At 54.1% G+C, this 25,187-nt stretch overlaps 1 protein-coding gene across 6 annotated transcripts in view; it reads right to left on the bottom strand.

Annotated features, from left to right (window-relative positions):
• MAD1L1 (mitotic arrest deficient 1 like 1) overlaps positions 1–25,187 on the bottom strand; it is a 345,450-nt gene that overhangs the window by 78,491 nt on the left and 241,772 nt on the right. For all 6 annotated transcript variants that reach the window (XM_041747758.1, XM_041747757.1, XM_041747762.1 and 3 more), the window contains one exon: positions 20,810–20,900. In XM_041747758.1, coding sequence (XP_041603692.1) covers positions 20,810–20,900 — 91 coding nt within the window. The remainder of the gene's footprint in view (positions 1–20,809; positions 20,901–25,187) is intronic.

Below are 25,187 nucleotides of genomic sequence, written 5' to 3'. Positions count from 1 at the left end.
ATGGGGAACTGAAGGTTCAGAAAATGTGTGCAAGGGGGTTTCAGGGGCCCAGCAGGGCTTAGCCAGATGAGAGCAGATAGGGAGGAACCCAAGCGGGGAAATTCTTAGAGGCTGGATGAGGATCTGATGACTGATGAGTCGGATAAATGACTCCGAATCTGATGAGTCAGATAAATGCGATCCACAGGGTCAACTTGAGCAGTCCAGGGGTAGCGAGGCCTCCACCCCTGGTGTTTACCATGAGGATGGCTCTGTGGGGTGGGTGCCCAAGCCCATTAGGCTATAGCAAGTTATCTCCCCAGTCTGGGGATGAGCTACAAAAGCTCCTGCTCCACACAAGTCTGACCACAGAGAGCAGGATCATTACCTGCCCTGGACGGTGATCACTGGCCAGCCACTGTGTCCTAGCTGGGATGACCTCTGACCTGGCCCTCCCTGAGAAGCCCGGAAAGGCTGACTGAAGAGCGCAGTGACTAAGGCCATTGCCATGTGGGAACACAGATTCCCCCGTGGCCTGGACTTCACCTCAAGTGGGGCATCTGTGTCACAGGGAGGGCACCCGCAGGTACCTGCGGCCAGCGCCAGGGTGAATTTTACTGCTGGCCATACCACTCACCACAGTCTTGAGGTGCCTCACCTGGGAAATATGGGTAACGCACCCCTCACAAACGTCGAGGACCGACAGAGTGACATATGTTGAAGTCCCCTGTAGACTTAAGTTCTGTGCTGACGTGAACTATTTCTTCAGTGTGGGGGCAGTGGCTGAAGCACATAAACACTGGGCAAAGGAGAGAGTAGGTCTCTGGGGCATCTCAGGAGAGAGGCCACCTGTGAACCGATGTGGGGGCTGCAGTTGGACTCCCAGGGCGTGGGTGGGACTGGTCTCTGCCCATTCCCTCCATCCTGTGTGTAGCTGTGAAGACCTGGTGGGACAGATTGGGCTACATCCCTGACTCTGCTAGAGAATGACAGCCCAGGGAGCTGGGAGGCCTTGCTGAGAGGGCCTGGGGCAGGGATGGGGGCTGCTGCCCACACCCCCAGGTTTGTCCCTGCACTGTGACAGGTCTACAGAGGCTGGGGACGGCCCAGCACAGCCAGCCATCCACTGTCCAGCCTGCCCCCAGTACTGCTTGGCTGGGGAGGGGGGCAGGCAGCATGGAGCCTGCCAGCCCTGGGTCTTAGGGAGCAAGCACCCCAACCAGGCAGAAATCAGGCTGTGAGGATGTCACGTGTCCTGTGAGTGCAGCCTGTGGCAAATCAATCCTGGGCACCTGAGCCCACCTGGCTTCTTTCCTCTTCATGGTCAAACTGACAAGTGAGCCTGAAGGCACAGTCTGCTGGCGCCATTCTGACTATGCTCTGTTTCTGCCTAAGGATTAGCATCCAACGCTGGTGCTCCATTTCTGGGACCAACGTGAGGACATGACAGAAACGCACTCACGGGCATAACTGGCTCCTTCTTCCCACAGTTGGGGGCAGGTTGCTCCTCGGGAGGTGTTCCCAAGTGTGAAGATCCACTGTGGGCCTGGTCCCCTCTCCAGACAAGCAGCCACAGCAGGAAGGTTCTGGATTGTGTCTGGGGCCCATTGCTCCCCTGAATCCTCCCTGTGCAGCCCCCTCAGCCTGTAGGTGTGCACATCCAGCCTGCCCTCTTCTGACATACCAGAGACTGCATGCAGACACCGACAGAGCCTCCCTGGCTCTTCCAGCCTCCTGGTGGGTCCACCTGGTGATAGCTGGAGATAGTGCCCAAAGAAGAGTAGCACAGACTCACTCAGATGCCACAAGAACAAGGTGGCTGCTGTTTTAAGCCACTAAGCTTTGGGGGTGTTTGTCACAAAGCAACAGGGAACTGATGCTGCCTCTAGAGGAGGCTACGAGGGGAACAAGATGGGCAGCCTGGCCCCCATCAGGTGGGTGGCAGTCTCCTCAGAAGGCCCCGGGGCCATGTCTCTGGGATTCTGCCAAGGGGTTACGTTCCCACCTGGCCACCACAGTGACAGTGGGAGGACCCACAGTCAGTTCGGGGAAAGGGCAGGTGCCAGCCCTAGGCGGGTAGCCCCAGGCCCTCCCACTGTTGCGGGGGTCAGGACCCACATCCTAGCACAAGGGACAAGGTGCTGCCCCACGCAGAAGCCCTGGGTCAAGGTGCAGGCCCTGCTCTGCCCGACTTGTGATCACGTTCCATCCCTTACAAAACCCTCATTTTGGGGAAAGAGGTAGACAGCGGGTCAGGGGACAGAGGCCTGGGGCCCTGAGGCTTGAGGCAGGCGAGGCTACTTCCCTTGGGCCAACTGGTCCCAGGAGAGGACTGGTGGGTCACTGTTATGTTTTCTGGAGATGGTTACTGTGTGGGCCAGCAATCCTTTTCTGCAAATGGGCAAAAAGCAAATACTTAGGTTTGTGGGCCACCCAGCCTCTGTTGCCACCATTGAACGGGGTCAAATACAGATATACGTAAACAGATGGGCATCACTAGGTTTGCCAAAACCAGCAGCCAGCTGAACCTAGCTCTGGTTTGCTGACCTTGGGTGGGAAGAATCTGAGGGGGAAAGTAGGAGGAGGAGAAGGAAGTGGAGGAGGAGGAGGAGGAAGGTCCTCCCATGGGGATGAGCTGTGTGATGTGTGGCAGGCGGCACCAAGGCCAGTCTGGAAGCCAGCTTCCAGGGTGCTGGGTGCCAGGATGGAGAAGTAGCCCAAGCCCCTTCCTGTCCCCAGCCCGCTGAGCCAAGCCGAAGCACACGGAAAACAATGGTGAGCAGACAGAGCTGGCAGGGATGGAAGATGGAAATAAGCGTCCATGGACTGGAGGACAGCATGTGACAATGACCGTGCCCCAGCTGGTGTACACGTGCCCTTCGTCTCCATCACGCCAATCCCAGCTGCTTCTAACATTCACATGGCATTGCAAGGGACTCTGAATAATCCTGAATAAGCCAGCAGTCCTGCAGAGGAGGATGGCAGGAAGACCCATCCACTCATACTACAAGGTGCTGGCAACCAAGGCAGAGTGGTCCTGGCCCTTGGACAGATGGTGAAGTCACCCAAGGAGACCCTTGCATTGTGTCTACAGCCAAAGATTTTCTGCCAGGTGCCAAGACCACTCAGTAGGGAAGAGTCCTTTGGTATGCAGGGCTGGCATCATTGGACATCCACAGCAGAAGTGTGCAGCTGGACCCCTACCTCACACCATATGTAAAAATGGACTCAAACATGTAAGAGTATGAGCTAAAACTATAAGTCTCAGAAGAAAATGTGAGTGCAGGCCTCCAAGACACTGGATTCGGCCACACATTCTTGGATAGGATGCTAAAAACAAAGAAAAAAAAAGAAAATGTATAAAGCAAATGTCATCACAGTGAAAACCTTTGGGCTTCAAAGGATACCATCAAGAAGAGGGAAAGATAACAGGAGAATGGGAGAAAACATCTGTGATTTGCACATCTAGTATACACTAGTACCCAGAACGGTGACTCGGTAGTGACAAGACCCAGATAACAGATTCAAAGATAGGCAGGGATCTGGCTACACACTCCACCAAGGAAGAGACAAAAACTAGTAAGTCTGATAAGATGCCCAAAGCTGATGTCCTCACTCATCAGGGAAATGGAAACCAAAGTTCCCCACCAGGTAACGAATGTTGGCATGGGCGGAGAGGACGAAGAGCCCCCGTGGACGGCTGGTGTGGACATAAAATGGTGCAGCCACCATGGTAATGGCCTCCACCTCCATGAGAAATAAAATCTGTGCCCACGAAGAAACATTCACAGCAGCATTATTCCTAACAGAGCAAAGGCGGAAAGAACTCAGACATCCATCGGCTGGTGAGTGAACAAATGTGATGAGTCCACACAGTGGCACCCACAACACACATGGCCCTTGGACACATGACACTCAGTAAGAGAAGCCCCCCACAGAGGAACACATACAACAGGAACCCCCAGACAGATGGCATGTTGACCGGTGGCTGCCACAGGGCAGGAGACAGAGGAGTGGCAGTGGAGGGCCTGGGACGGGTTTCTGAGCTGCTGAAAGTGGTATGCTATCAGTGAGTACAGCAAAACCACCAAATTGCTCTTCATTTTGAACAGCTTAAGTATGTAGTTTGTAAATTGTATTCCCATAAAGCTGTTTCCTAAAAGAAGAAAGGAAAGCACTGGGATGGAGAGCTGGAACCCAGAAGGGAGAGCATGTCTGGGCTGGGTAAGGGAACGTGTGCTGGGTGCGGTGCAGGCCCCACGGTGTGCCTGTTTCCTGTTGAGCCTGCCAGGAGGCCGCCCAACTTCCACGCCAGCCTGCGGCCAGCCGGAGGAGTAGGGGGAGCACCCCTCTCTGGCCGGGCATCCCTCAGCTGTCCAGCCAGGTCCGGACCCTGATGGCAGCAACCACAGGCTGTCCATCCCCAGGGCCTCAGGATGCATCCCTGCCTGGCTGCCAGGCTGCAACACCTCAGCTTCCATGCCTCCAGCCTCCGTGCCTTCATGGCTGGTCAGACACCCTTGAGTGATGCTCCCAGACCTCATGTTCTCATATCAGTTCCTGTGTACAGCACCCCCCCCCCCCCCCCCCCCCCCCGCCAAGAGCTATGCTCTCAGGGCTCCTGTAGTCTCCACAGCTGCCTGGACATGCTACCCTGAGACCCTACACACTGCCAGGCCCCCATCCTGAGGGCATAGCTCTGATGTCTGGTTCTGCTGACTGCCCCCACTAAAGATATCCAGCAGGAGCCAGGCCACTCTGCTCAGGCCTGTTTCATCTGGGTCTTTGGCATACATCTGCTTGGGGTACCTGGCACATGCAGACCAGGGCTGAGACCGCATGGTGGGGCACAGGGCAGCCTGGGTCCTAGCAGAATTTTAGGAGTTGGTTCTTAGCCACACTCCCCTGCTGCTCAACTGGCCAAGTGCTGGAGCATTCACAGTGAGACCTGGTCAGTCAGGAGGAAGCTGGGACGGGGGTGCACAGGCTGAGTACCTGAGATAAAGTGTCAATGCCTTGAGGCCTAGGCTTGCTGTAAGTGCCTACTACTTGGAACCTTCCACGCTGGGCTCAGAAAGCCAAGGGCTAGAAGAGGTGAGGGGAAATGAAGCTGGCTGGTACAGGTGGGATCCCCCACTGGGAGTCTGTGTGGAATTGGGGAGCACAGAGACCAGGTGGCCCCAGCCAAACTAGACACGGGTACCGTGGTCATCCTAGGATATTATGCAGCCCCTATCCTTCTCCGCACCCCCCCACACCCTAACAGAGCACCCACTGGGCAGGTAGGGGCCAACCCACGTGTTAGGACCATGTGGCTGGGCAGCGTGCCCATAGGGCTCTGCCTGCTACAACGCCCCCTCTTGGTACAAGGAGGTCATCCTTCTGCTTCTATGTGGGCAGTGTGGTTTGTTGGACACCAGGGAGGCCCAGAGTGAGTTCCACAGATGCTCCCAGCAGGCGGGGGCCCCCTGAGGAAGGACAAGGCTTCATTGCGTCCCCCAGACCAGTGAAGGGAAGCCGGTGCCTCACCCACAGTGCCTGCCCCATAAGGACCCACTGAGAGGAGTCAGTGACCCCGCAGCGCCAAGGGCTGCTCCTGAGCTCCTGCCCCTCTTAGGGCTGCACGTATTGCACAACATGCCACGTCTTGTGTAACCACTTTGTTGCTGGCCTCTTGCCCAGGGGTGAGGGCAGGCTCCTGGGCGTGGCAGAGGAGCGCCTGTTGAATGGTCCTAATCACTAATATCTAAGCCAGAAGCTGTCCCCATGAGCAGGAACACCGTGCCATCGGGGGCTGGCACGTCTGATGTGCAGACAGAGCGGACAACTCTGCTGAAATCTGCTGCGAGGTGGTGGCTCTGAGGAAGAAAGGGTTAATGGCTGTAATCTACTAACGATTTGTCGCCTTGTTTGATTCACAGCTGAGATACTGGCGGTACTGACAAGAATCTCAAAAGGAAAAGTTTTGGGCTTCCTTAGATGTGATGCTGCAATTCCTGACCACACGTGCCTGTGTCACTCACAGCAGGAGCTGGTGCTTCTGCTGAAGAATGACCTAGTTGAGGCAAAAGATCAGGGCCAGGCATGGGGTGGCCAGAGCCACAGTGGGCATCTGCCCCCGGTTTCTTGGAAGACCAGCAGTGCGTCAGATGAGGCTGGGCCACAGTGTGTGCCCCACTCACCCCCCAGAGCCTGGAGACTCACGCCTCGGCTCCACAGCATGGATTCTCTTCTTTTGCCCTGACTCCATGCCAGCTTGGAAGAATGGCCGCTTTCCTCTGCGTCCAGGCCCACTGCACCAGCGTCCTAATCCCACAGGGAGGGGGGTGGCGGGCAGCAGCTGTGGCCCATCCACCCTCAACCTGAGCTAGCCCTTTCCCATCTGCAGAAGAAAGAGGGGCAGGAACCGCCATCCCTGAGGACCTACTGGGCCAGGTGCTCACAAGCCTGCACAGGGAGCAAAACCCTGGAGCCACTGCATGTGCTGTGGATGGCCAGGCAAGGAACCGGCTGCCCCTCGGTCCATGGCCAAGAGGAAGGGAGCCTGTCACCCGGGCCTGACGTGCATACCGAGAGGCCCTGCTGGAAGAAGTGGAGATGCAGGGAGAATTAAACAGCACAAATAGGTGCTGGTCCTCATGCATATTTATAAATCATCTGGCCTCAAAGCTCAATCAATATCTCTCCCAACTGAAGGAAGCACAGCTTGGGTAGGAGAGTAGAGGGCCGCAGGGGTGCCCACTGGGTCCAAGGTCAGGGCCAGGGCCAGACTTCCTAGATGGGGAACACAGCTCCCTACCCTGGCCCTGTGTCTTCTGCTGCTTGCTGAGCCTCAGCCTGTAGGATGTGTTCTGAGCAGGCCCAGGGCTGGTGCTCCCTTTGCTCAGGAGCTATGTGACCTTGGGCAGGTCCCTCAGGTGCTGGTCTTTCGTCCCTCTGCCTCATGGGCAGTGGGAGCAAGCCAGGTTCTCACTGAGTGCTTAGTGAGCTCCCAGGGATGCTCCCTGGCTCTGAGGTCTTGGGCAGGCCTTGTCCCCCAGAGTAGGACCTCATGGGATGGTGTACTAGCCACAGGTGAACAGTGTGGGAGCAGTGGCTGGGCTCACACAGAGCAGCACAGTCTACCTGCCCCTGGCCCAACACAGCCAAGGAAGAGGCCTGGTCCCCATCTCCATTCCCCTTGTCCCCCAGAACAGAAGCTAGGCACTCAGCATTCCCTGTGGCCAAGGCTCCCTTGGAAAGCAAACACCTGTATGTGACCTGCCACCTCTCAGCAGGCTGTCCTGATTGATGACAGGCGTTTGTGTGCACACTGTGTCCAGTGCCATGTGGCCAGCTCTGAAGGGACAACCCACTGCAGCCATGGAAGGGCCTGGGTCACCTGTCTAAGGCCCTGTGGCTCCAGGAACACAGCAGAGGGAAGACAAAGTCTGGGGGAATAGGACCTGCCCGGGCCGGCACACACCAGAAAGGCCCTTCTCACACCACTCTCTAGGCGACCACAATGCCCGCCTCCAACCCAGTGCCAAGAGAATGCAATAGGACAGGTTTATCCATCTACAAGCAAGTGACAAAGGTGAGTAAGGCAGGCTATGGATGTGGCTGGCCAGGGGAAGACCATGAGGGACAGTGGGGCTCAGAGGGAACCCTTGTCCAGCCAGACTGGATGCTGGTCTTCCTTGGATGTCACACCCAGAGGGAGGTCACCGTGCTAAATCTCGTGCCAGCCCCAGCTCAGAGACCACCCCATGGTGCTGGTCTGGAGCTCTGGCAGGGGGGTGTGAAGTTTCCAAGAAGCGGCAGGCAGGACTGGCAAGGAGGGCTCTGGTGGCCTTGGGCACTGGAGCAAGCTGCTACCTGAGGCTCCTAGCATCCGGGAGGTGGGCCAAGACTGGGGTGGCTCCAGGGTTGCTCCAGGAGGAAGGGTAACATTGAGGGCATCACCACCGGCACATGAACACTTCCTTCCTCCTAGAGATGAGTGGCCAGATGAGGGGCCGAGTCACAGTGCCCAGCAGGGGTGTCCATCCCTCCCTCGTGCCCACACAACCAACAGCTTGGTCACAGGATTTAGAGGAAAGATGCTGCCATCCCAGGATGCAGGGATGGAGCTCCTGCAGCCCTGACCACAGAGGCCTGGCCTGGCTTGTTGGCTGGCCTCTTCTCTGGGTTCTAGGAGAAACCCCAGGAGGTGGCACTTCCCTGTACTGGATCTGAGATGAAACCAAGTCATGCTCTCTCTGAGCCTCAGTTTGCTGGTCTACCAAATGGGGATGCTACTACTGCTCACTGACCCAAGTGTGCAGGGAGACATGTAAGCAGTCTTAAACCAAACCAGTTTTGCTGAGTACACAATTAGAGCCCACCAGGACCACCGGCGTGAAAACCAGAGTCAATTCTGACAGGTATCACTCATGTCTGCCAGATGCAGCCCAGACCACCACTTCTCCAGAAGAGCCCTTGGGCTGTCAAAATGCCACGTGTCCAAGGACCCAAAGCCTTCCCAGAGCCATTGACAAACTGGGCAGGGGCAGAGGAGCAGTGGCACAGGATAGGGTCTCCCTGGTGGCCATCAGCACTGGTCTCATCCACTTTCCCTGTAAGGAGGCTCAGATGCCACAAGAATGTCAGAGCTGGAGGTCACATACTGGAATCCCTTCATACCTGGGACACCCATCTTGTACTACACATCCATACACTGTAGAGTGCTATGGGGTGTCCTCATGTTCTAGAGGGACTGCCCTTGTGGCCCTGCTCTGGTGCCTTCCCTGCCACGGTTGTTTGTGTAGAAACAAATGCTGACAAAACCGCTCCCCTTCTGAATTTGGGTTTCTACCATGGGTACCTGCGACTCCTGTCAACTCAATAGAAGATGGAGAGGTTTAGTGGCTGGACCTTGAGAGGGGAGAGAAGAGAGTGCTGGTGAGTTCTGCACAAATATGACAGGGTCCCCACCAGACAGACCTGTGCCTGAGCTGGGCACCAGGCAGCAGACCTTCGTGTCCCACTGGCCTGAAGCTCTGCCAGCTACCAGGCAAGTGCCCTGGACATTCCGAGGCTGTGCTGTGTGGAGCTGAGGACTACAACTCAGGTCAGGAGGGGGAACAGGGCCAGGAGAATGGAGACGGCAGAGACCAGTCAGTGTGTCCACCCGTCTGTCTGCCATCCTCACCCTGCCACACAGGCCTCTGTGGCCTGCATGCTCTCGTGACCCTGCATGCTGTCCCTGACTTGAGGCTCTATTCAGCAAACAGAGGACAGTTAGCATGGCAATTACAGCACATGGCATCACCCTGACTTCCAGAGTCCTCCCAAGGGGGACTGGTCCTGAGAGGTTCATGAGCAGTCTACAGGGAGGTAGGAAAGACACAGTCTGTGTCAGGAGGGCTGGATGATGGCCATGCAGGCCCCCAGCCCGGTGCCCTCTGCCAGCACCCTTCTCCAGACCCTGGGCCCCTGCAGTCAGCTGCTGCCAAAAGGGGGCTGCCCTACAGGCCCCCCTCTTTTGGGGTAGTGGCATTGGCAAAATTCTGGGTGGGGAACAGCAGATGTGGGTGAGAGGTCACTGACTGTGATGGACCCTGGCTCAGCTGCCCAGTAGATAAACCCACCTCATGCTCTAGTCCACAGGCTGGGCCCTCCCAAAGCTTCATCACATCAGGGCAGGGACATCGAAGAGGCCACGAGATGCCAGTCAGCCACCACCTGGGCACCCAGGCCTGTTTCCTGGGAGGACAGGGATGGACAGGTTTCCTTCTGCAGGCGCTCGTCCTGCAGGTCCAAAGGCTGCTGTTTCAGACACCCGTCCCCTTGCCATTCCACAACAATGTCACTGTGTAGGCGAGCCAGGTTCCCACGTAGCTGGGCTGACGAACAGAAGCTCTTGAAGTCAGGCAGTGCTGGCTGTCCCGATCTTCCTATCACAGACAGCAAGCAGCAGCCACAGCTAAAATCCCGCCGCCTGAGCTGGTAAGAGCAGCAGAGGCAGGACAAGCGGGCAGAAGAGGCACGCTGGGCCTCTGAGGGCAAAGCAGCCCCAGCACTCGCTGCCCTGGGCACTAAGCAGAGATGTCAGGCGCTCTGCTTCTCTGCTCAAGGGCCCTGAATCACACGTATTGGGAAATGCTAAACAAAGGCATTCGGGTTTTTTTCATTGTGGTAAAACATGCATAAAATAAAATTAGCCGGGATCCCTGAGTGGCGCAGCGGTTTGGCGCCTGCCTTTGGCCCAGGGTGCGATCCTGAAAAGACCCGGGATCGAATCCCACGTCGGGCTCCCGGTGCATGGAGCCTGCTTCTCCCTCTGCCTGTGTCTCTGCCTCTCTCCCTCTCTCTCTCTGTGTGTGTGACTATCATAAATAAATGAAAAATTAAAAAAATAAAATAAAATAAAATAAAATTAGCCATCTTAACCATTCCTCTGTCCAGTTGAGGGCACCAAGTGCATTCCTGCTGCTGGGCTGCCGTCCCCCGATCTGGCTCTAGAACGTTCCGTTCCCGGTAACACACTAACCCCACCTACTCCCCCAGCCCTGGCCCCACCATCTACTCTCTGTGTCTGTGGATCTGATGCCACTGAGACCTCGTGTGCGTGGGGTCCCCATGTGGGTCCTTCTGCATCTGGCTTGGTGTCTACAAGGCCCACCCGTGTTGGAGCAGGTGCCAGAACTCCCTTTCTTTCTCACACTGAGTGATGCCCCGCCCTATGGACAGACCGCATGCTGTTGCCACTCACCCGTGATGGACCCCACAATGCTGCTGTGAACACGGGGGGCGTACGTGTCTGTTAGAGTCCCAGGAGCAGGACCGTGGGATCATGTGGTTAAACAAAGCAGCTTTTTAAAATCAGCTACAGCATCTGTTGTGGGGCATCAACAAGTCCCCTCATGGGGTGGCTCTTCTAGAATTCAGCACGTTGTCTGTAAACCACCTCCACAAGACTCCCTTCCTAGAAGAGGAATTATGTAACTTCTTTGTTGGGCTGCTGAGAGGCTCAACTTCAACATGGCTCCAATGCCATGCCATTTGTGGTCTGTTTCATCCTGGCATTGTGTTATTAGCAGCCAGGAATTCTTTGTACGGTCCTAGGATCTTATCTAAAGGAAACATATGTGATGGCACCTGGGTAGCTTGGTCGGTTAAGCATCTGCCTTAGGCTCAGGTCATGATCTCAGGGTCCTGGGATAGGGTCCCATGTCAGGCTCCCTGCTTAGTGGGGAGCCTACTTTTCCTCTCCTCCCTGCTCCTGCTCTCCCTCACTATCTCTGTCACTACCTCCATTTTCCTCTCTCAAATAAATAAATAAATAAATAAATAAATAAATAAATAAATAAATATTTTTTAAAAATAAAAAAAGAGAATAAATGTGACTACAGAAAATAGTCAATGTGATCCTCATGAACCAAAGAAGTTAAAATTCTCCAAGCACCCTTGGAGAATTCTTCAAATTCTTCCAGAACCTTCTGTGGAGAGTCCCAAGTACCCTGGGTCACTGGCATTCTTCCCTTAACTATTCCAGAACTTTCTGTGGAAAGTCCCAAAAATCCTGGAAGGCTGATGTTCCTTGTCCTCTGTGCCACAGGAGGAAACCACAAGCATGTGGTCCTGCCAGGTCCTTGAGTGGCTATTCCCCAAGTCCCTCCCAATGGCCTGCTCCCTTTTCTGCATGTCACCATCTGAATGCTTTCCTCAGGTATATACATGAGTAAAGTGTCTCCTCATGTCAGTGTCTCCCCTGGCTGCCTCAGCCTCTACTGTCCCCCATGTTAGAGCAGTTGAGCAAGGTGGGCAGGCTCACAGAGGGGCTGCCACCCCACACCCAGCAACCAGGCTGGCCAAACGACCTCCGCTCAGCCCACAGAGTCCACCCTTCCTTATGGCCAAGGTGGTTGTACTAGGAGGGTATGGGGCCTGGCCACATGTTCAGAAGGAATGAGAAGGAATAGGAAACACCAGCCCGATTCCAGCAGAGCCCCTGAGTCACAGGGAGGCCAGCCAGCCGATGGGGCTGACGAGGTGGAGGACCAAGTGGAGACACAGCAGGAAACTAGCAAGGGGCTGGAACAGGCCGTATCTGACGCCCCTTTGCACCGGGATTTCTGATAACTGCAACCCCAAACACCCTCACTCATAAAACGGGATTCTTGAAAGCATAACCCACTGGGCTGCCATCCTCCTCCCAAGCAGCCACATCTTCTATCACCGCAAATGTTCCCAAAGAAAGCCTGTGGGGCAGGACACCTGAGTGGCTCAGCAGTTGGGCACCTGCCTTTGGCCCAGGGCATGATCCTGGATTCCCGGGTTCGAGTCCCACATCGGGCTCCTTGCATGGAGCCTGCTTCTCCCTCTGCCTGTCTCTCTCCGCCATCCCCCCCTCCCCCGCCCCGTGTCTCTCATGAATAAATAAATAAAATCTTAAAAAAAAAACAAAACAAAAAGAAAGCCTGTGAGGCCAGAGATGCCCCAACACAGCAGGGGAGAGCCACGTACTCCCTGCTCCGCAGATAAGACCCTTGCTCCCTAAGTGCAGGTGCAAGCTGGCTGTGAACAGGCAAGAATGACAGCTGCCAAAGGAGAAAGGGTTTCTGCTACCAGGAGACACCCCCAAAGGCCCTCTTTGCAGTACTTCTCTCTCTGGTGGAGCAGAGGGGAGGGCAGACACGCATATGGAAAGCCCCTGTGCCACCCCCGCCCCTTGCCTCTGGAGCACCTGACTCCTGCCAGAGGGTGGGGCAGGCTGGCCCCAGGGCCCACAGTGCACCTTCCCTCCGTGGCAGGTGCCTAATCTCCCACCACAGGGACAGTGAGGGGTTTTTCTGAAGATGGCCCCATTCCTGTGGGCTGGCCAGAAGGTGCTGCAGTTAAGGGAGGAGGAGAGTCTGCACAGGGCTCCACAGGGGCAGAGGCACTGAGGGTTCTCCTCCCAGCCACCTGGCCTGGCTCCAGGGCACAGGGGATGGCCTACCACCCAGGCCAACACCCAGCATGCCTATGCGAAGGACAGGGCACAATCCCTACAGGGGCAGGAGCAGGAGAGCAGGCTCACCCATGGCACCAACCTCAGAGCCCCCATCTGGTGGGGGCCCAGACCTCCACCAGCATCGAGGGAACAGGAACAAGTTGGGACACAAACCCAGGGTGCTGGCAGGATCGAACTGGGTACTGGCCTCATGGGGAAGAAGGTGACAGTCTATAAAAAGGGCCTGTGGTGGCCACCACCCACCGGGATGGGACTCTGTTGTGTGTGGGGTGGGGTCAGGTGTCCTGCTAGTCCTGGGACACTCACAAAGGACAGGAAGCTCAGGTCCTGCTTCTGGCTGTCCCACCTCTCCGGTCTTGGATATACCTGTATCCGGCATCAGGGCAACAGGTCTCTCCTGGCTCTGCCCCCGGGGCTTGGGGATGCACGTGGCTGAGCAGGGCTCGGGACCCCTGGGCAGTGCTGAGACAAGGGTGCTACCTCCATCTGCCTACCTCACACCGCGGCTACGAGACTCCAGGCCCACTCCAGGAAAAATTCAACTTGCCTACAGATGACACACATGATGTTTCATCACCCCCACCTCTAGGCTTGTAGAGGGCTGGGTACCTGGCATGCTGGTCTACAAGTGTGGTGAGGAATGGGTGGAGGGGAAGAGGGGTCAGCATGCGGTTTGAGTGGTAAGGCTCCTGGGGCCACAGACGGCACTTATGCCCCTGCTCCCAGTCCAGCCAGCCTGGCACCGCAAGGGTCACAAGGTGGAAAGGCCCCGAGGAGTGGCTCCAGGGGCCCTTGGGGACACCGTGAAGCCCTGTGTGCACCCAGGGCGGGGTGGGGGGTGTCTGAGGCCCTGTGGAGACGTCTGCTGGCACCGGCTCATGGGATGAGAAGGGGCTTATTATTCAAGACACATCATTCTCCTCATAAAAAAATCAAAAGAAATCAGTGCCTGTGGAAATGTCTCCACACAAGTGCACATCAGCAAGCTGGCTTTTTTTAGTCCTCGGCGTTAATAAACATGAGCAGCCAGGCGCCACATTGGGGAAAAGAGGCTTGGGCTCTTTCCTGAAGCGTCTTGTTTTACACGTCCGTCCGGGAGCGCGGGCCCAGGGCACATGCCTGCTTGCTCCCTCAGAGTGTGAAGGGGCACACGCAGCCGCCAGGAGGCAGGTCATAAACCTCCCAAGCAGAGCCCAGAGTCCGCATGTGCATACGCACCACAGTGACACTGAAGGACAGACCCCTAACCTGGAGAGAAATTTGACAAGAATGTACAAGATGAACACATATGTGTAAGGCGTTCGAGTGGAGCAGAGAGAGGACCCCACAGATGCAGGCACAGCAGCTCCTGATGGCTCGCCTCTAGAGGTTTTCCCCATCTTCCATGAAACCTACCAATTTCTACACTGGTTGGAAAAGCTAGATAAGTTCGTTCCAGAGAGCACACACAGACAGGAGGTGCCAGGAAAATCCTGCTGGAGAAGCTGGAAAAGTCACGGCGGTGGGAGGCCAGGCCACATCAGCACAGGAAACCACCCAGACACAGCAACATGTGGGCATCATGGGCCGACAGGGAGGCGGCTCACACCAGTGAGGACAGGCTTTGCTGTAAGTGTCCAGGGGCTACCGGTGGGAACCCATTAGGGAACAGGCTGATGACAAGCTTCATACCTTGTAAAACACCAAACCAAATCCAAATGTCGTATCAGCCACAGATTTACATGTAAGAAACAAAACCAGCACAGAGGAACTCCTGTACAATCTGAGCCAAAGAAACATGGATAAAGGCACCTATGTAAGAATGTAAAAAAGACCTCAAGCAAAGTCAAAAGACAGACGGTCTCCAGTGGAAAATATATTCACAACTTCAAACAAAAACTCAACTCCTTGATATACAATCTCCAAGAAATCAACAGGACCAATAACCCATTTGAAAAAAAGGCCAAGGACATGAATGCATATGAATATACAAGGCCCCTTATTTTCTCCTCATCCCCATGGAGAATAAAGGACAGACTCCCAGGTTGCGGGTGACGCCATCCCATGCTGGGGGCAGCAGTTACAGACTGACCGCCATGAGGCTCCATCTGACAGTATCCACCAAAATAAGCGCAGGTACCCTTTGAGCCCATCATCTCCCTTCCAGAAGTGTATCCTACACACACTTGCACACACAGGACACACGCCACAGCCATGTTTCTGGGCATAAAAGGGGAAGCCAATGACTGCGCGGCCACCAACAGGCAACCAGTTCATTAAGGTACGGCATATCACAGGGACACAGCACGTGGCCATAAGAAAACCAATGCGATGTCCCAGATGTTACATGATAAAACAAGGTGCAGAATGACTCGAAAACAGATCATCTTTTCAGTTAAAAGGCGGGGGGAGCCACTAAGAATTTGTTAGAAAACCATCAGTCAAAGAAGTTACTACAGGAGAGGAACCCCACCCATCAAATGCTGTAGGTACCAATCCTCCCAACCATGGCAGGGCTCAGGGGCCAAGCCACTCACCCCTAGCTTCCTCCAAAGCCCACACGCGCTGCCTGCTGCTGCACCTGCCCAAGTGTGCCCCACTTGTTTATGCCCTGAGAGTGTGGGTTGGGAGCCAGGCCCGAGGTTGGCATGTGCAGGTGACCCAGGCAAGGCCGCTGCCCACAGAGCTTGTGGCCCAGACCACTGACCCACAAACAAGTCTTGGATGTGGCGTGAAGGCACTGCCTGAGCTGGCCCTGAGGGATGAACAGGGATGGTGGGCAGAGGTGGGGGTCTCCAGATAGCAAGTCATAGGAACGGGGGTACGGGCCATGGCCAGGGGTGCTGAGGGGAAAGCCAGCTGAGTGGTGGTGGGGCCCTGTGTTCATCACATGGGACCCCAAGCTGTCAGGGCAGGAACGGGAGCCAGTGGGGCAGAAAGCCTGGACCTCTGCTGGGGGATAGAGGTGGCAGCATGTGAGGATCCTGGGACTCAGGGGACCTGAGACAGGTCACCAGCTTCTGTGACCTCAGGCTCCCTCACTGGCTTGGGGGGAAGGATGACCCCCCTCTCCTCAGTGACTGTGAGGCCCTCAGTGTGTACAGCTGATGAGGAGTCTAACTGGGTGTTAGGGGAAGGGATAAGGTGTGTTTCTAGGGCAGCAGAGACCAATGCCCACCTGCCTTGGATCAGCTGTGGCCATTCCTGGCCATTGTCAGTCTAGCACCCTGCATTCCAGTAACCCTCTCTGGGGCTCACCCTACACCCAGGCATCCCCAGCATATGGCCTGTGGGGTCTGGCCCCTCCAGGAAGCAACGCCCAGATAGCATTGCTGAAGTGTGGGCAGAAGGCCAGTCAGGGGCATGACATGCCTGAGGGCGTGGTCAGTAGCCAGAGGGCCTACATGGGGACAGTCAGGGGCAAGAGGATCCTGAGAAGCAGAGGTCAGGCCTGCCCTGGGCTATGGGCTCCCTGGCAGGTGAGGGCAGATGGGAGTAGGTCGGGGTAGGGAGGCAGAGGAGGTCTGTCTCCAGGGCCCAGACCAGGCCGGGGGAACCTGCAGGTCAGTGGAGAGAGGGCAGCGTGGTGTGAAGACTGCAGGTCCCTCCCCGCTGCTCATACTCAGGAAAAGGGAAGGAGGTAGAGGCCGAGAGGGTCTGAGTAGACAGTGCTACTTGCCTGCTGACGCAAGGACGTCTCCACAGGCACTGTGAGCTTTCAGCTCACAGGCAACCCAGCAATTTTCTACCCACTCCATTTCCAAAAAAGATACTTATCGTAAATGTCACTGGGCTGCAGTCTGGTCCCTTTCCTGAGCGGCACTGCCGGCTGGCTCTGGGCAGCCCCCCACAGCCCGGGAAGCAGGCGCGCAGGAGGGCTGGGGGCGAGTGGGCCCTCCACCCACTGCTGACGGTCACCTGCCTGAATGAGCAGCATGATCATGCACCACCGAGGGGCAGTGGGACGTGGGCTCAACTCCCAGAGATGAATTCTACTTGATTACATGCATGCTGAAGCATTTACAGAGAAGGGTGCAGATGTTTGCAATTTGCTTTAAAATGCATCAAAAAAACGTAAAAGCACTGATGGATGGCAGAGGGGTGGGCATCGCAGGGCCCCCCCCCAGTACAACGCTCATGCCAGGATGTGGGTGGTGGGCGACTGGGTCTTCACTGTGGAATTCGTCTGGCTTTGCTGTACGTGTGAGAATGCTCACAAAGTGCTGGGGCCAGTCCAGTGGACCCGAGAGAGCACCAGAGCGCAAGCCAGTGGCCAGGCTATGCTCTGCATGCTCAAGTGTCCAGCCTGGGCCGGGGCTGCCATGCATCCGATCCCCTCTTGACTGCACCTCCGGAGCTTCGTGTGGCCCATTTGCTGTCACAGTCTCAAATGTGGCCCATCAGAAACACAAATGTGGAAAAGCATGTTTGTTGTCATCAAGGTAAAGCACAGGACAGTGGTGTCACTACTGATAGTACTGGCTAGTGTGTGAGGCACCCGGCTAAGAGCTGTCACCACAGTTGCTAAAATGGCCTGACACTAGGGCCACAGGCATGAAGGCCACAGCAACCAGCCTCGCTAGTGCCACCCACCAGGAAGAGGGACAAATCAGAGGTCAGGGCAAATGAGACAAGTCCTGCTGCCACTCCGCAATCATTCTCTTGGCTCTGGAAAACTGAGGCCAGTGGAGGGGTGTGAAGGGCAGAGGTGGGGTGGGGTGGGCGGGATCTAAGGCAGGAAGGAGCATGGGGCTCCAGCAGGGAGGGCCAGGCCATGGTGCAGGCCTGGGTCCAGGGAGCACACCTTCTGCCACATAGCCACCAGCCTCTGGCTCCTGCAGCTACATGGGGAGCACAGGGCTCCCCCTGCCTCTGGGCCCAGACGTCCCCGCAATTTGTTCTCCCAGTGCTGGAAAACTCTGGATGTGTCCAACCCCTTCTGCCTCTACAAAAGATGTCTGTGAACTACCACTCATGCGCTGGCTAACTGTGGGCCTCAGTTTCCCCATCTCTAAAGAGAGGCATGCAGGAGACAGCAGCAGCCCCCGTCCTGGGCTGGGGCACCGGGGGCCAGCCCCCCTCCTTACCTGGCAGGCCTGCACACCACCCCGTTGAGGCACCCAGAGAGTGTGGAGCAGCAGGCACACACCGGGCTCGGGGAGGTAACTGGAGCTGTTTCCTCACCAGCCAGCTGTGAACTAATTACAAGAAGTTCTAACTAGTGGCGCTCCCTCTCCAAGCATATGTTCCCAATTAAGTCAAACTGCAGCTGATTTTAATCAATCTTCCTTGAATCGGCCCAACTTGAAGCTTCTCCTCAGAGGGAAGAGGGGAGAGAGGAGGATGTCTGCACAGGAATGCCCCGGAAGCACCGTGCTGGCACCAAGGCCCTGCCTGGCCGGCTGCGGCTGGATGGTGCCCCTCAGCTCAGCCCAGAGGAAGCGTGGGGCTCACCGAGCAGCAGGAGGGCATCACGTGTGCTCCTGTTGCTCCCTAGGCCCTGGCACAGCGGTGAAGAGGGGAGGTCTTTGCCCTCACAATGAAGAAGTCAGGAGGTGTCAAGAGATGGATGAGAGCCAAGTGTGCGCAGATGTGGCATTTCCATTCCCCAGGTGCCCCCCACATGGGTGTTGTTATCCTCAAGTTAGAAAGGACCCACCGGGGAGTCAGACAGCAAAGCTCAACATACCTAAGGGACCAGACAGGGTTCCAGCTGAAGACCCCACACTGCCTTCCTGTTTCCATGCCTCCAAGCCACCTTCAGACCCATCTCGCTGCTGCCTGGACCTCAGCCAGACACAAGTTCTTCCTGTCCATGCTGTGTAACTGTCACGACCACTTATGTTGACCTGACTTGCCCCCTTTATTCCTGTCTGCCCTTTGGGGTCAGGGTTCCAGGGCAGAGCCCTTGCATTCCTGTGTCCTTAGCAGGGCCTGGCTCACAGGCGCTTTTCATGAGCTGGATGAGTGGATGGCGTTTGGGTCAGAAAGAACTGTTGCTGCCACAGCAAGTGTCCAAACACCTTGGAACAGTCTGCTCAGCCCTGGGGTGCCACTCTCTGCTTGCCCACAGCACCACATAACAGGCCCGGGTTGGAGGGGAGCTGAGGCTGGGCACCTGGGAATGGCTGTTGGGCTATCAGCAATGCAGCCCCACGACCACGAGGACAATAGGCACAGCTCAGGAGACAGGAAACTGGACTCAAAGCCCAGCTCTGCCCCTCTTGCTGGGTGCTCTCAGGCAAACAACTGCCCCTCCCTGAGTGGACATTTCCTCATCAGGGAAACAGAGTAGCAGGACCTCCCGGAGAGGTCTGCAGAGAACTGCGACAATAGCGGCCAAGGCTGATGCTAAACAGGACCTCTACAATGAACAGGAAGTGGGGATCTCTGGCACCCCAGCATCACACCGACCCTCCTGAGACAAGCCCCACTCTAGTGCAGAGAAGGCCCTCTTGGATTTGGGTGGGAAGCAAGAACATGGGGAGATGCTGTCATGGACCCCCCCCTCAAGGCCAGGGATGGCACTGCTGCAGGATCAGCAAACGTCCCCAGGTCTGGCTGTAGGACACTCACTGGAGCAGAGGAGGCCATGGTGTGGGGCTAGCTAGAAGCCTCCACTGCCCACTCCTCTGTGCTTCAGCCCTACTACTCCCACTCCAAGACTGCAGCCAAGGCTCAGGAGTATGATCATCATGCATACACCTCAGCCCCTGGCATGATGGACCCCTGGGCCCACACGCCCCACCCCCCTCAGCTGGGCTGTGGCACTCTGACCAGCTCTCCACCCCTCCCTCAGGTAAGGACATGGGCAACCACGTTGCCCATGGGCAGGAGCCCAGCCCCTTGGCTGTGAGCAGCTCCAGAACTTGCTGCAAGGCCTCTGCCCCACCCAAAGGCCAGCATGGAACTCAAAGTATCTCCACCCAGGAACACTTGAGATGGGAAGAGCACCAGACGTCGTATCTCCCAGGATGCTGGTGGTCAACATCCATTAACAACAGTGCTCACCCGCACCTCACCTAAGTGACCCCTCTAAGAGCCACAGCAGGCTCCCTGGGAAAGGCCTGGAGGCCCAGAGGCAGGAAGAAAGGCAATGAAAGATTTTAGCAGGACTCCCTGCACCCCAATCACCCACAGGGGACCTGGGCAGCCATCAGCTCCAATGGCAGGCTGTGCCCTACTGAACATGCAGGAGACACCCGCCAACCCTGCTCTGACAGGGCCCCGCTGATGGGCCGCGGGGGTCGATCTGCCAACAGCTCAGCCCTCCCTTCTGAGGACTGCAGCCCAATTAAACCAGTATAGGTCCTAGAGCTGAACACTGCCAGCCGCAGCTCACGGCACCTCACTTCATCAGAGTTGTCACTTCTCCCGTCTCCAAGAATCCATAATAAAAAAGAGATTTGATTTGCCTCTAATAGGTGTCAAGATAAAATCAATGGCCTGTCCAAAATCTGGGTAATCACAACCTGCAGGTTTCTTGCCATGGAACAATTTAGACAGGAGGATAAAAATGAAAAACAAAGTAAAAGTAAAACAGTGTGAGTAGCAGTATGACTTCATGACTGCAGGCAGGTGGGGATGGGCCTGGAGACAAACCAAAACCAAGCAGAGAAGATCTGGTGAGGCTGCTCACCTACACCACTCATGGGCTATGGCCGGTGCAGGGACAGGGGAGACAAACTGACAGAACATGGGACCAGGGCCTTGGGCTGGTGATGTGCAGCCCAAAGGCAGGACACGCTCCCTGATGGGTAAAGATGGGACATCTGTAGGTGCAGAGAGAAGCCAGGAGGATAGGATGCACCTGCAAGGAGAATGCAGAGTTCTGGGAGAAGCCTCCACCAATGGCTACCTGTGAGCACGTACCTGTAGAGTGAACCGTTCAAGCTGCATTTCCAGCGTCTTCTTGTCTTCTTCCAGACGACTACGCTCCCCTTCCAGCTCCTCAATCTTCAACCTGCAGGAAGAGCCAGACCATCAAGACATACAACACAGATTACCCATCCATTTCAACAGGGAGGGCTTGGCAGGGGGTCTTCAATGGCCGCAACTCGAGGCGGGCAGGGGAAACACTAGCCAGAGGCAGGACGGGGGGAGCCAGCACATGTCCTGTGCCTGTTGGTCCCAGGAGGTGTGACCACATGTTGTAGAGGACACAGAAGCATAGCCCAAAGAAATGTGGGTTGGGGAGGGAAGCAGGCTCTGGGGGACCCTGCAGAGTCACAGGCCCAGAGGCCATGCAAAGGCCAGTAGCTGACACAAGTGTGGGGCAGGCTTCAACTTGCTGTAAGAAAGGGCCTATTTTTGTCTTCATTTCATTAATTTTTTGAAAGGCACTATACTCACGTGATTTAAAAACTGAAAAGGTGTCCAGGAAGCTGTGCTGGGCACGCACACAGGCTGAGGAGCAGGGCCTTTCTCACCAGCAGCCAGAATGGAAAACTCACATCTCATAGATTATTCAGGAAGGGCTGGGCTCAGGAGCATGAGATCATTATCTCTAGACTAGGCCTAGCAAATCACATAAGATCTAAAAGGACCAAACTCTTTCTAAGAAACCTAATTGCATCTCTGAAAAGGCTCAAGAAGATTTATATGAATACAAAAATATTCAGAATCCAACAAGCCAAAATTCAGTGTCTGCCAACTAATCAAGGCCTAGCAGAGGCATTAAAAGAAGTAGGAAAATATGACCCATAATGAGGAGAATACTCAATCAATTAAAACCTACCAAGAACAGCAGACAGTAAGTAGCATCCAAGGACATTAAAGCAGTTACTGAAAGTGTTGGGCCATGGAGCTATGATCCACTGTTAGGCAGCTCAGCACAAGGAAGGAGAGTGCGAGACACCCCCATTCCTGGAGAGGAAGCCCCAGGACCTAAGGTGACATTGGTCACCATTGGACGGGCTAATGACGGAGTGGACTCTGTAGGAGAAAAATTTACACACCTGAAGACTACAGGAAAAAAAAAATCCAACACACAAAACCATCCAAAATAAAAGAGAGAAGAGAAGGAATATTTAAGACTGAAAGATTGTCACTGAGCTGTGGGTGACTTCATGGAGCATAACATCCACATGAGCAGAGCATCCGAAGGAAAGGACAGGTGGGGACAGGAAGACAAAACACCGTAGGAAAGTGCCAAATTTGATGAAAAGTATACACAGACCCCAGAAGCTCGATCCCAAGCACAAGATCCATAAAGACAAACAGCCACTGTGCTAGTGAGAAAGAGAAATCTTTGAAATACTGAAATAAAAAAAAAAATACCAAGGTAGAATTCTATTCCCAGTGAAAATATTCACAAACAAAAGCAAAAAAAGGTGTTCTCAGGCAAACGAAACCCACAAGAACTCATCCCCAGAAGATCTGCTTCATGAAGAAGGTCAAGGGAAGCCCTTCCAGCAGCAGGACAGGGATACCACATGGAGACTTGGATCCACGCAAAGGAGTGAGGAGTAGTGGAAAGCATGGCTACATGGGCAAACAGACGGTTTTCAATTTCATCTACATCTTCTAGGGATACTTAAATTACTGGCTTCTTTTTTTTTTTAAGATTTATTTATTTATTTATTCAGAGAGAGCGAGAGAGAGGCAGAGACACAGGCAGAGGGTGAAGCAGGCTCCATGCAGGAAGCCCGACGTGGGACTCGATCCTGGGTCTCCAGGATCACACCCCAGGCTGCAGGCAGCGCTAAACCGCTGCACCACCAGGGCTGCCCAAATTACTAGCTTCTATTTGCAGTTGACATACAGTTGACAAACACTATCACACGAGTTTCTTGTGTACAACACCATGATTCCACAGATGTCACAAAATGTTCACCATGGTGTATTGTCACCACGTGTCACCACACAAAGTTACTACAGTGTCGCAGGCTGCACTCCCTGTGCTATATGTTAACCCCTGAGACCTACCTGTTTTATAAGGGCTGCTCTGTACCTCTTAACCCCTCCACCCTGCCTTCTGGTAGCCAGCACTTTGTTCTCTCATCTGTCTGTGTCTGTTTTGTTTCATTTGTTCACTCATCTGTCTGTGTCTGTTTTGTTTCATTTGTTCACTCATTTTGTCTTTAAGACTCCATATTAGTAAAAGGATAAAGTATTTTTCTTTCTCTGACTTAGTTCACTGAGCATAATAGCCTCTAGGTCCATCCATGTTGTCATAAATGGTAAGATCTCATTTTTTATGGCTGAGTAATATTCCATAGTGCATATGTGTGTGTGTGTGTGTATAGATAGATACATAGATAGATAGATAGATAGATAGATAGATAGATAGATACACACTGCATCTTCTAGACAAGATTACAAAAGCAAATTACTATTTTTTTTTTTGAAGAGACTGAATGTTTCAACAGAACTAACACAAGTGTACTGGGGTCTAAGGTAGAGGTATAAGTAAAATGTGTGACACACACAGCAGAAGCTTGAGGGGAAAATCAGATACACGGTTGATGAGGCTGCATATGTAGGAAGGTATAGCATCTCTTGGAGGAAGATTGAGATAAGTGAAAGATGTATACCATAACCCCCAAAACAACTCCTAAAATAACAAAGAGTGACAACTAATAAGTGAAAAAAGGAAACGAAATGATGAAACACACTCAATGAATTAGAAAGAAGCCAGAAAAACAGGAGAATAGGGAATGCAGAGGAAGAGATGGGACGAGGAGAAGAGAGTGAGACCCAGTTGTACCAGCCGCCACATGACATGTTGAACGACCTACACACCCGCCTGAACACAGGCTATCAAAGTGGATAGAACAGAGACCCCCAACTATGCACTTACAAAGCAGCGCTCTTGATGTAAAGAGGCAAACCTACCTCAGACACTAACACAGGGAAGACCAACAGAGAAAGCTGGAGACATTGTTATTATCAAAGTGAATTTCAGAGCTAAGAATGGCATCCACAAGGCAAATTCATGATGACAAAGAAGGTCAACTGTCCTCAACACTTATTTGCTAATGATAGAGCTTCAACAGAGATGCAGCAAAACCTGAAATGTGAGTTAGAAATGTTGAGTTTAAGTAACAAAGTCCATAATTACAGCCAGAGATTTCACTAGCACTGTCTCCATAACTCATAGGACAAGGAGCAAAAAACCTAGAAGGATAAAGTAGACATGAACAACATGATCAGGCATCTTGACTCCAGTGTCCTGTGGGAACACTGACCACAACAGCAGAGGGCACAGTCCTCCATAGGCATATGCACATATTTACCAACACAGACAGAGACTGGTCCATACAAGGAGGCTCAACATGTTGAAAAGGATTTTAGAGTTCAAAATACCTTCTGTGACCCTAATGGAATGAGTTAGAAATTAGTAACTGGAAATCCTAATTTACAGTAGCGTCCAAGAACATAGAGCTTGTGGAGATCGGTCTGGAAAATCCACCAGAGGCCTGCCCTCTGAAAATTACATGGGGGTCCACTGAGAGAAGGGGAATTAATGTCAGCCCAAACACATGGAGATACATGTGGTCGTGACTGCAAGGCCCGCCTGCTGAGATTTCACCTCTCCCCACAGTGTTTTGAAAGAATCCAAGCCATCCAGTCAAATCCCACACACTTCACTGTGCATACAGATTTTAAAAGTCATGTGGAAATGTAATGGGCCCAGAATGCTCAAAACAACATTGGGGAAAAGGTTGGAGAGCTAACTACCTAGTCTCTAGAGCTGTCATAAAGCCTTAGTGACCGAAACAGCCCTGGCCTGTAGTCACACTGAGGAAACACAACAGCACCCAGAAATAAACACCTATACAGGGACAGCACGTTCTGATTAATATTCCAAGGCAATTCAGTATAGAAAGGAAATCTTTTTTTTTTTTTAAGATTTATTTATTTATTTGAGAGAGAGAGAGAGAGCTTGCACATGAGTGGTCAGAGGGGCAGGGGAAGAGGGAGAAGCAGACTTTCCGCCGAGCACAGAGCCAGATGCAGAGTTCAATTCCAGGACCCTGGGATCATGACCCGAACCAAAAATCAAGAGTCAGACCTTAATCAACTGACCCCCCCATGTGCCTAGAAAAGATGTCTTTTTATTTATTTTTATTTTTTAAAATTTTTATTTATTTATGATAGTCACAGAGAGAGAGAGAGAGAGAGAGAGAGGCAGAGACATAGGCAGAGGGAGAAGCAGGCTCCATGTACCGGGAGCCCGATGTGGGATTCGATTCGGGTCTCCAGGATCGCGCCCTGGGCCAAAGGCAGGCGCTAAACCGCTGCACCA

Source organism: Vulpes lagopus, chromosome 3 (genome assembly GCF_018345385.1).
Source record: "Vulpes lagopus strain Blue_001 chromosome 3, ASM1834538v1, whole genome shotgun sequence".
Classification (NCBI taxonomy): domain Eukaryota; kingdom Metazoa; phylum Chordata; class Mammalia; order Carnivora; family Canidae; genus Vulpes; species Vulpes lagopus.
This window is presented reverse-complemented; position numbering and strand designations above follow the sequence as displayed.